Raw genomic sequence first — 12,683 nt, forward strand, 5'->3', positions numbered from 1 at the left:
TTGCATTGGTTGCTTCAGTAATTTTCCCACATGACTAGACTTTAGTCCTGTATTTTTATTATACTTCTAGTACTTATTACTTTATTTTCTTACGTACATCTACTTTTACTACTGTTATGTGCAATAAAGCCTGAGTTTGTTCCACCCTGTGCCACACAATTCAGCTAATGTATTCTCTTTGTTTTTCTCCAAATATGTTTTGTTTTTCACGCTGATACATAATGCTAAATCAAAGACCAGACAGCAGCAATTTGTTCCAAAAAATCTTTTATGCTTTACGCTTTATTGCGACGATGGAGATCAAACAAACTTTTTCTGGCAGTCCACCATCAGTTCCAGCAGATTAAAGCTTTTCCATTGCAGATTTAAATAATAGGGGCCATACTCGAACGAGCTGGGCCTGGGTTTTATAGGTGCTACCCAAATTTGGCTCAAAGTCCTGTTGGTTTGTGGCTACTGTGGAAGTGAACTCAGGAGGTGGTGGAAGAATGGCGGTGAACCAGTCTATTTTGGGACTGAATGAAGCCTTGGTTTTTACAGCCTGGTTATCTGGGGGCTACAACCTTTGACAAAAGCATGAAATAAAAGGAGGGACTGTAAAATCTACTGAGGAGTCATTGTGTGAAGATTGAACAAGTTATAGGCACGTTTTAGCAATGCGTTGGAAGTTCCCCAGCTTTATTTCTAGTACTAACTTTGACCCTCCGGAGTGAGGACACTTTAACAGCTCTTAAAGGACATGAGAGGTGAGAGGAAATAACCCCAGTGTTACCACCCCCTTCATGGACTTCTGTTTATTACACTTGTTCTGAGACAATTAAATGTGTTTAAGAATGAAACCTGGACACTGAACCAAACATATGTTGTTAAATGGATACTACAGCAAATCAAATATTGCATGAGTCAACAACAATATCAAGTATTATTATTCATATTTAGGGCTGGGTATCATTAAGAAGTTGCTGATACGATACATACCTCGATACATGGGCCACAATATGATACATATCTCGATACAGCACACTTTGGATTTGATGCAATATATTTCAAATCAATTTGATACGGTTCAATAAAAATAATGGCTAAATGATAGCTGTGATACTAAAAGTCGTTATTAAACCACTTCTTGTGCAAAGTTCATATGAAACACAAACATTTTAATCACGAAAACAGTGAATGTGTCAAATGTGTTGCATAAACGAGATTCCTTCCTCTAAATAAGCAACAAAACTGTAGCATTGTAACAAAATAATTAAGTAAAATATACCAAAAACATACTCTTGGCGATATATCAATACAGTAGTCCATGATATCGATACTGCATCATCAAATTAAACAATACGATATATCGCTAATTCAATATTTTTGCACACATCTATTTATATTATCCATTCCTTTATGTCCAAATAAACTCAAATACAGAAAATTGTACCACCAGAACTAGGGATGCACGATACTGATATTGAATATCGGTGCCGATACTGGAAATTTTAATGGATCGGATATCAGTCAGTCAATATCCCATTTTGGTTTATAAACCTGTGAACTTAATCACATTTGAGCAATTGTTTCCCATGCGGCATTTGTGTTTAAAAGAAAATAAATAATATTTTCAGTCTCTACCGTCAGTGCCCTGGTATCGGTTGATATTCGGGATCTGCAGCCATGTTACTGACATCGATATCGGAACATAAAAAGCTGGATCGGTGCATCCCTAACCAGAACAAATAAACTTCTGTTCTCCTCTAGGTGCTGTAAAACCACTTCAACAATAACTGCAACTAATAATACAAGAACTATTACTGCTAATACTACTACTGCTACATCTATTAAACATTTATCAGTTAAAAATAACCTAAAGCATGTTTCATATCATTCTGGTGTTCCCCTGATTGAGAGCATATCACTTGCCCGGACAGCCCCATTCCGATCTGTCCTGACCCACACTCCTCTGATGTGGTTTTGATGTGGAAATGGATGTTGTTAAGGGTGGACCTGCCTTCAACTGTTGCCAGCTGCATCTCATAGTAAAGGACTCCACATCTGGCCTGGTTTGGCCCGGCCCTGGCCCCTGTTCTCAATACAGTGACATTAATGAGCACCACATCAGTAATCGCTACCAGGACGCTGCAAAGGGGGGCCATATTGTAGCAGATTGCGTATTAATTATCTGTCATTTAATTTTCTATTTTCCTCATTTGTTGTTTTTGGAAGCGCCTATATTTTTCTTTTGTTTAATGTTGTCACTTGTACAAATAGATGCAGCTGGCCTCTCTGTCGTAGCTAGTGAGTAATTGTTAGTGGAACCAAGACAGCAGAAAATGAGGAAAGCTATGTTCAAGTAAGTTTAGTATTACAATTATGATACTGTTTAATTTACTGAGAAACTTTGTGAAGGGTTCATCACATGCACATTTCCATGAAGATGTTGATGCTTTTCCTGGAATATATAGACATAAAACATATCTATCTTGCAGTTAACCAATTACAGATGTTTGAAGTAAACATTCATGTAATGAGCAGTAGGGACGTAACAATATCCAAATCTCACGATACGATATTTACTGCGATATTTTGAAGAGACTAATATAATTGTAGATGGGACACTTTTTTTGCTTTTAAAATACCTTGATAACATTTTGGTTGAATTATTGCCATCATAATCCCAAGAATTCAAGTTTAAAACATATTTCTTCATGTTGTCTGCACTGAAATGAATCATGGGATATGTTGTTCCCTATGTTTATAAGGTGATACTTCTATAAAACCATGCGTTTAAGCAAAAAAACAACAACTTGTAATTCTATATATCGTGACAGCCCATGATATTATTGTGAGACTTTTGACGAGACGATATCACGATATTTTGGTTATTGTTACATCCCTAGTGAGCGGCCTTGCCTCTTCACAGATCTGACCTCTACTTTGGCCCAGTGGCGTCACTTCCACAGAGATAAGACAGAAAAGATAGATGCTATAGAGTGGAACAATCGACACAAAAACAAAGCTATGGAACACCGTGACTGAAAAGGGAAAAATCTCTGTCAGACTGAGGACTGCAATTGTTATGTATTTAGTTTCTTGCAATATGGATTAAGTATTAAACATTGTGATATCAGTAATCTTGTGACATATTGCGCAGGCCTTCCCAGTGGAACTCGTATTTCTCATTCAGCGAGCCTCTCCACTGTCGTCACAACTCCCAAGCTTATAATAAAGATGGAAGGAAGCTCTTTATGTCAACCCTCTGCAAGGAAACGCTCGTCTGTAATTATCTGCTTTTCATCCCTCGCAACAAGTAGTGCAGTGTGCATATGTGACCGGGCAATGCGTTCACACACTCATTTGTATGTGGACTTGTTTGTTTGTGTTCTCCAAATCACATGACCGACCCCCCCTTCCCTCCTTTTCCACACACTCCCCCCCAAAACCGAACTCCACTCTGGACCCCCCTCCTCTCACTGTTTCCCATTTGAAGATACAATGTGGAAGCTATTAGCCGCAAATCCCAACAAATATAATAACAGGCCGATTAGCTTGCTCTGTCAGCTATACTTCACTGCCTTTTTTCTTTTTTTCATTCTCGTTGCCGGGTGGTGCAGGATTTGGTTTTGGGGGCGAGTCCTCTTCTTCCAGTTTTCCCGGACTTTTTCTATTTGTAGATGTGCATGTATTTTATAGGATTTTTTTCCAGCCTTTTCCCCCATCTTTCATGCAGCGGTTAGCTCTGTTTCTCATCACGGGCCATGATGAAACCACAAGAAAGTCTGGGCCTGTGTGACGAGGGTGCAACAGTTGCTTGGTGACAAGTTGAGAGGGGATGCTGGGTGTGTTTGGAAGAGAGAGTGAAGCCAAAATAGTCATAGTCCAATTTTATTTTTTTAATGTTCCGATGAATGATAAATAAGCGATATATTATAACTGAATTAACAGATGTATAAGGTTTTTACTCACTACAAAGCTTCTGTTGTTCATGGGTGCCAGAGTAATGAAAAATGAACACTGTTGTCATAGCAATTAACAGCTAAAAACAAAATATGATTGATCTTTGAATGGTCAAAGTACTTAAAATGGCATTTATTCATGGATTTCAACTACCTGTTATAGGCAACATTTTGAGAACTTTTTCCATTCGAAAGATATGATATATATTGTAAATTTTTAATTGCTATAATGACGATTTTTCATCTTTCTGAAATTCATGGAAGCGTAAATAAGTGTGGTAATTCAACAACTAAACCAATTAATAGATTTTATGCATATTTTACTGTTCACATTTTATACATTTTATCTTTATCTGTGCTGAAATTTCCAGTTTCCAACTAAACCAAGACTATAACTTTACTAATTCTAAACCACAACTGGACTAAACCAAGACTAAATTAAACACACACCAGATTAAAATTTAAATAACAATAAAGCTTCAGTAAATGGTTGCACCCCTTGATGCTACTCCCATGACATCTGCACTACTTCACTGTAAAACCTGCCTTCTGCATTTACCCTAACAGTTTAATAGATGCGTGGTGCTCCTCAGGGTTCATTAATCATCCCACTTATCTTTATGTTGGCTTCCCTATATCACTAAGTCCAAACAGATCTGCTACTTCCCATTCCCCACCACAAACAAATGGTGCCTTGAAACCACATCGAACACGCGTCTCCCCTCCTCAGCCCCCTCCTCGGCCCCCTCCTGGTCGCAACTCACTGCCATATTTACCATGTCGTTTTAGAAAGAGCAGTTGGCAGCGGCAGAGCAGGGACTGTTGCCAAGTGGTGAGCTGTTCCAAGCAGACCATGTGTGGGCAAAACATCTTCTTTACGCTAAAAAAATCAATACACTGGTATGTTTCAATAATAAAACCAGAGTAACGGACTTAACAGACTGAGCATGCTCCTCGGTCATGTTTTGGAAGTTGTCTCGCCTTGTTTCTGTCATCTGCTCGTCACACTAGTATCAAAATGATGAAATCTTAAAGAGCCCATATTACTCTATTTTCTGATTTATGTTGTAATCATGTATCCTCTTCAAAAACATTCCTGGAGTTGTTTTTTTTTTTTTTATTCCCACATGTTTAACACACAAACCTTGCAGATTTAGGCTGTGTTCTTTTCTCATACTAGGGCTGCTCAATTATGGAAAAAATCATTATCACGATTATTTTGGTCAATATTGAAATCACAATTATTCAAACTATTATATTTTAGGGACATGATGCATTTTTTCAGCATTTCTCTAAAAAAAAAAAAAAAAAACACAAAACACTTTGTTATTGATAATTTATGCAAAAATTTCAAATTGTAAATAAATATAGTCTACAAATCTGTACCTTAGAGCTGTTTTGTGATGTATAAAACATAAAATGACTTTGAACATGAAATAAGGCATAGAAACACATAAATGTATTCAAAATAAATTATATATCCAGCTGTTCTACTATCTCTATATTTAAAAAATAAAATAAATATACTTTTTTTTTATATAAAAAATATCCACAAATAAACTTTGTTAAGCTTTATTGTTTCAACTCGATTAGATGAGTTTGGAGATCGTTTGACACACAAAATTGCGATCAAAATTCTATTAATTGCACAACCTTATCTCAGACTCAAAACACTCTATTCCATCTTGTGGTGTCGTGCGGTATTACACAAGTGCTCCACTGTGTTTTTGAACACCATATCTTCGCTTGAATCACTTGGCAATTGTCGGTCTATTGAACAAAATTAAAATGTAGCTTAAAATGAAGCTTACTTGAAAACTACCGCTTCTTGACATCACAAGGTGGAGCAGAACATTTTAAGCTTTGGAGTTGTAGAGAGACTAATAATAAAGTATTACTCAAACATGAATGAAACAAAATAACACATCTTCATGTATGTTTTTTGACGCGTTAACAACACTGAATTTTCAGCAGAAAATTCCAATCATCTGCTATCAGCTTGCGCCTTTTTACTGTAATAGAGAGATCTACAGCCAATGCTCTGAGTAAAAGCATGTGGTTTGGAGCAAAGTTCAGACACTGGAGGAAGAATCTGACTATTTTGAAGTCTTGTTTATGTTGAGGAAATAAATATCTTATCATACTTATTTGTCTTTAATAAGTCAAATCAAATAAGCATATATGATCGATCAATATGAGTCACATTGCCCTGCCCTATAATTTGATTAGATGGGTGTTTTTTATTATCATTGTGGTTTTGAGGTTTTTCCTTTGAATAGAAATTGAGTTTGAAATTTTAATACCATGTCATGTCATTTCCTTTGGGTTACTTAAATTCCAGTTATGTTTTCGATGAGGTAACAACATTGTAACATGGCTTAAACTCACAAGAGTAAATTTTGTGTAATATAGGATCTTTGCATCGTAATTGAATTGTCACATAAATATGACAAAATTTGACCTTTTTTATTGTAGTATTTATGATCTATGAGCTATATTAGAACTAGTATAAGACCACATGCCTAATTGTGCGTCTAAAAGAGAATGTTTTTTATTATCTTTGTGGTTTCTAGGCTTTTCCTTTGAATAGAAATCGAGTTTGAAATTTTAGTATCATGTCAACATTATTACACTCCAGAGGAAAGTTTCATTTCCTTTGGTACTGTGTGTTGTTTCACTGTTTTGGAGAGAGAAATTTGAAGGGCGCGAGCTTGTTGGGGATGCGGTGAGGGTCCCGTCTGCCTGATGTTATCCTCTGACTGGGCACTAACAATCCGGGTTGGTTTTGGGGAGCTGTGACTCATGATTGGGCTGTTTGTGCCTCTGCCAAACTTTCAATCGCCGTGTTTTCTGTTGCTGTGGCTGCCGGCGCGAAAAATGTAAACAGAAACTAAACTTTCTTTTTAATCTCTCCAGAACATATCACATTGTGCATAAATATTTTCACACCATTTTGTCTAAATAAAGTATTACATTCATAAAATTGTCCAACTAAACTGCATTTCTGTCTAGCTTTTAACCATTTTGCAACACATCCTTATTCATTTGTGCATGTTTCTTTAATATCTCCCTCTCTAGAGCCCAAAAGCTTGCCTCTCAATGGTTTAATTAAGGAATCCATGAAATTCATGTTTTTAAAGCCCATACCCCTTCACTAAATAGTATGACCATTAGAGCGCAAATGTCTCCACTGAGCATTTAAAGCTTCAGTATTACACAAAACTGACTCTTTTCAGCTTTAAGCCATGTTACAGTGTTATTACCTCATCAACAATAAACCTTAAGTTGTGTGTTTGTTTCATTCACACATGATTGAGTAATCATGGATTGCTAGACTGTCTGCTAGCCTGATTCATCAGCCGGTTATACGTTGTGGAAGCCATTAGGATTTGTTTGCTCGACAGTAGGAGGGTTCTTTTTTTATTTAACCAACCGCTGCTATTGGTCATGACGTATGTAATGCACCACTAACAGGGCTAACTGGTATATTAAGCTTTTCCAAAATCCCGTAGGAAGAAGGGCAATAACTTCTTTCCCCGTGATAAAATTCACCAAACATTCTTTTTGTTCCGGCTTTAAATCCTCGATCTCTGTAATAGTTGCCAACACAGTATGTATGGCTTTGTCTACATCCATCTCAACCGCTTTGTTTACTGTTGTGCTGTGCCACAAAAGGGACCCAGTCATGGCTTCACAGCTCTTTGCTGATTGGCCAGTGTGTGGTCTACAACTTCCCGGTTTCTTGCAAACTGTTTAGTGTATTCCAATTCCTGACCTAGTCGCTGGAGAGAAATTAAACTGAGCGAAGGCACTAGGTGGCACCAACCTGGCTAACTGTCTGCCCTGTTCCACCTTGTAATGTCATGTAGTGGTAGTTTTCAAGTTAAAAGTTACTGTACCTTTTACCTTTTGTTCACTAGAGACTTCAAGGGTGAAATGATTCTAGCGCATGTGCATGGAGTTTAAAAACACACATGTGAGAATGATACAAAACACAACTCCGGGTAAGTTTTTGATAAGAAAACAACATTATAACATAGATCAGAAAACAGCGGCACTTTAAAGTATGTTGGCAGTAGCTCCCATGGTTTTAGCTTCATAACTACTTTCTTATCCGCTCCTTGATGACATTTTGTATCATAAACATGTCATGCCATGCCAGTTCTTTATACTTGTCATATTAAATATATTTTATTACACTTACAGAAAACCTCCAGTATTATATTTCACTCTTCATCATTACTATGCCATGTTGGCTGTTCTGAGTTACTAAATGTTATTGCTTTTTATGACAATGATAAAAGTGTATTGAAACTTGAGATAATATTGCCAACATGCCTAGGGCTCATGGCTTCTGTTGATGATGAATTGTTGATACATATTACTCGACATCACTTCCCAAATACTTTGAACAAATAAATACAAGATTTGGAGGCAGTCATATGTTTACCTTATTACAATTTAGTGTGACAAAAATGGCGCAATTCTGTGAAAGTTATTAAGGTCAACAAAGTGAAAAATTGTCCTGGGGCACAGCTGTTTGACTGAGGAGTGTAATGATTGTCATATGCTTTAGCTCATACTGGGCCCAGACAGCTTGGTTTGATGAGAGGCTCTGGTCATTGGCTAACCGCGTACATAGCAACAAGACCCCATGGAGACGGGCCAAACAAGTCCGCCTTGTTTTCACCATGTTCTGCTTTGATTGACAGGAAGAGTGTAGCATTTTTCTCTTGACATTTTCAAAAGAATCTATTTTAAGAGTTTCAAAACTACCCATTCATTCAGTGTCTCATAACAGAAGATAGAAGTGTGAAAAAATAAACTTGGGCCTGATAGTGGCTGTAACCTGTAATCAATAATACTTATATTGTGATGCATACACTGTAATATAACTGTTCATGGTGGAGTGGAGCATAAGCATTAGACCCTGATACTTAGAACTTGAAAATGATGTTCAAAACTTTTTTTTCTCCAAGGATATGTTGTTTTGCCTGGAAAGTTCCACAGAATGGTAAAAAACATCCATGGAGACAAACAGGTGACTTCTCCAAACCAAGTATCTTTTCCACTATAAAAATTACTCTAGTTGAATTAATGAAAGATTTAAAGGTTTATACAGTACTGAATATCCCAGGCAACGCAATACCATTTTCAGTCATGAGACAAGAAGGTGACTAGCCAGGCTGGCGCCACCTAGTGCCTCCACTCAATTTCATTTCTCTCCAGCGACTAGATCAGGAATCAGAATACACTAGATGGTTCGCAAAAACCCTGGAAGTACGAGTTCGAGCACCAGCCAATCAGCGAAGAGCCATACATTCTGTGTTGGCAACAATTAGCGAGATAGAGGATTTAAAGCCGGAACAAAGAAATATTCAGTGAATTTTATTGGTTGGCCTCTGTGAGTGACACGTGGATTTAACCAATCACAGTCAAGTATGAACTCTCAAAAGGAGCAAATAATTTATATTTCCTTCTGAAGGCTTTATAAAATATTACATGTACATGAACAATGATAAAATCCAACGTGTGACTTTTTTGCCACATCGCTCATTTCTATTTCTAAATATAATTTAGTTGTTACTTGTGACAATGACATTAAATCCCTTGAATCCTGAATAATTAGGTACTTTTAATAGTTATTTTGAAAACTAACACATTTTACTGGAAAAAATAATCTTGTAAATACCGAGAATTTCCTGAAGGGCTACCTCCTCAATCAGCTGCTGTGTAAACACCATTTGTCTGTCCCTGTAATCATAGCTGTCACTTGTGGATTAATATTTATTCCCATAATGCAATCAAACATGGACTGGGCTGTTGGTTAAGCCTCGCTAAAGGGTCTCCCCTGAGGCTGGCGAGCTCTGATGGCTCGTCATCTCCCTCCCATCACACATTGTTTATCTCACCCTTCTCTGGGGGAAAGAAAGTCCTGCACTAGCCATTGTTTTGCCTTGGGAACCCTGCTCGCTGCCTTTCTCACTCCCGTCCCTCGCTCGCATGGCCATATGGTTGTCATAGTCTTCCTGGAAAGTGGAAACCCAAGCCATGTTAGCTTTTACTGTATATCTCAAAGTCTTTTTTCAGCCCCAGTGATGACATTAATTAAAACAATACTATGATGGATCAGGCTGGAACATGTTTCACTGCAGCCAAAATCGATCAATCCTAGCCATAGAAAACAGTTATTCTTGCTGTATCATTTATGATCGCTGCAAAACATTTTAATAAACACTTCAGTAAAAACAGATTCTCAATAAAACAGGTCACACATGTGGTTGTCTTTTAAACGCCACACTCGCTCAAGGCTCCATCCAAGCTTTTGATTTATAACTTATTAAATGTTCTTTTTGGGGGATGCCAGGTTTTAATCGAACATCTTTCTTCTTTTTATTCTTCCAGAGTGCTACACGGCTAACGGAGAGGACTACAGAGGGTTTCAGAACGTGACCAGCCTGCATGGGGGTAAACCTTGTCTGTTTTGGAATGAGACGTTTCAGCACCCATACAACACACTCAAATACCCCAACGGAGAGGGCGGACTGGGCAGCCATAACTACTGCAGGTGAGTGGCTGTGATTACATGTACAACTCTCAAGCTAATTTGCTAAACATAATATACATTCTGACACTACACTGTGCACTGATTGTAAGTAGTTTAATAACAGACTCCAGTATTTACTTAAAATGGCGTCATCTCTTGAGGTAAAACTTTGAGTAGTGTTTTTTCAAGAAGTTATGTAAGCATTATTCTACTGAACTATTGTAACCTATCAAGTTCAGTTATACTTTTTTGTGCATAGTTCAAAGTTATCTCTGTGGCTATGACTATCACAATGTCAATTTCAGTCACTCTAAACCAGGGGTCACCAAACGTTTTTCTCTGGGGGCCACATTATCGCTCCTGACTGTGATGGGGGCCGGGGTCAGGTCGGCCGTATAACAGAATTGTATGACCCTGTCGAAGCAAATTATATTCTTTGAAAACCGCCACACTTTCTTCACATATCAGACAAACTGCTTGGTCCTTACACTGAACAAAAAAATAAATCACTCCTCCACTGTTCTTTGAAAACTCAGCACTCTCTGTCAACTTTTCGTACTTTAACACTTGCCATTTTGCTGTCCTTAACTGACTACAGAACTCTGTACGTGCGTTGACTGTCACTGTTTGATCTTGAGCTTGTCAGGTGACGAAAATTTGACGGCAAATGTAAATACATCATATAATTATCTAAATATAATTATACTTCATTTTAATATCATTTTTAATTGATCAACAAATGCAAGATGCAGACGTGTTATTATTTGCCAAAAGTAATTTAAAAAAATAGGCAATGACAACTTTTGAGGATTGCCTTGTAGGGCCAGTTGTGGGGGGCAGAGGGGCTGGGGGGCCGGTCAGAGGGGCCTTAGTTTGATGACACTTGCTCTAAACTGTATTACAACCACGATAATTTCATTTAGTTAAGGAAATGTGTCATACTAGTGTTCAAAGTAAATAACTGTAATCGTTTGCAAATACATTTCATAAGTCTTGTTGCATTAGGTTTACTACAGTTACAGCTCTTCATGTACTGTCTTGTTAGGGATGTACTGATCCATTTCCGATGCAAATATTAATACAATGGCTTTTAGTCAGTGTAGGGATTGAAAATGGCTTTTTTTCCCTCTCAAAATACAGTTAACTTATTACAAAATTGCTCAGATTGTGTTATAAAACTGTTATGTGAACTGCAAGCAACTACTGAACAGCTTTGTATGAATTAAAGGTCAAACATCTTTGTGTCCCGGGCCTACATCAGTCAGTAAAAAGTCAGAATATCAACACAAACCGATATATTCGATACCATTGTTGTATCCCTTCCTTTTGTCATGTAACCTGTAGGTTTCTATATTATGTTCCATTATTTTGGAAAAGTTTGAGAAGGGAGCAAAGGTCATTCACGCATTATTTTGTCTAGCACTTTGAGATTTGTGTGCTAATGTTACATATTATTATTTAAACAATGCCTGACTCCTAAGCCCTCGTCGCCTTGACCTCTCTGATTTAATTTTAGGACAAGCTTACGAATACAAGTCCCATACATCATAACTTACCGCAGAAATATGCAAGTCAATAAGTAGAAGCCATATTCTAATCACATTCCAATGGGCCTTGACCCTCTGAACAAAGCACTTGACTTGTGAATAATTCATACGCAGGTTGCTGTTATTTTTCATCATATTTGTATACAATAGATGCACTGTGGCACTCAGTGAATATTGTATTGGGGGGTACCTTCACAGCACATTTAGCCTTGTCAATGTCAACACAAACAGGTCTGGAGTGTTGGTGTTAGCAAATCTTCACCTCCCTCAGCAGTGTGCAAGCTCTCGAAACTATTTAAAAGTCCTATATTACTCAAAATTGACTCTTGTGAGATTTTAGTTCTGTTATAATAATGCTGTTACATACTGAACATAGCAGGTGTTGTGTTTTGTTTCATTCACACATGTTTGAGTCAAGGGCGTAGGTTTGGTCTCAGCTTTGGTGGGGGACATTATCAGCCAACCCTAACCCTAAGTGAGAGGTGGTTTAATTTTTCAGTTCACAAAATGTACAGTTTGTGTCCATTGCCCTTCTAAGATGATTCTTCACTGGATAACAGTGATGTAGAAGTTTGTAGCAGATTTCCCTTTGCTTGTTGGTGATGAAATATTTGTGAGGTAATGTCGGTACATTTTCCATGGAAT

The 12,683-nt window shown here is 37.5% G+C and overlaps 1 protein-coding gene across 2 annotated transcripts in view; it reads left to right on the forward strand.

The window, feature by feature from the left end:
- The window catches only part of kremen1 (kringle containing transmembrane protein 1), a 115,243-nt gene that overhangs the window by 33,788 nt on the left and 68,772 nt on the right, over window positions 1–12,683 (forward strand). For both annotated transcript variants that reach the window (XM_055162021.1, XM_020937926.2), the window contains exon 2: window positions 10,350–10,512. In XM_055162021.1, coding sequence (XP_055017996.1) covers window positions 10,350–10,512 — 163 coding nt within the window. The remainder of the gene's footprint in view (window positions 1–10,349; window positions 10,513–12,683) is intronic.

This window comes from Boleophthalmus pectinirostris, unplaced genomic scaffold, assembly GCF_026225935.1.
Source record: "Boleophthalmus pectinirostris isolate CB_2022bp ecotype Guang Dong unplaced genomic scaffold, ASM2622593v1 HiC_scaffold_4, whole genome shotgun sequence".
NCBI lineage: Eukaryota > Metazoa > Chordata > Actinopteri > Gobiiformes > Gobiidae > Boleophthalmus > Boleophthalmus pectinirostris.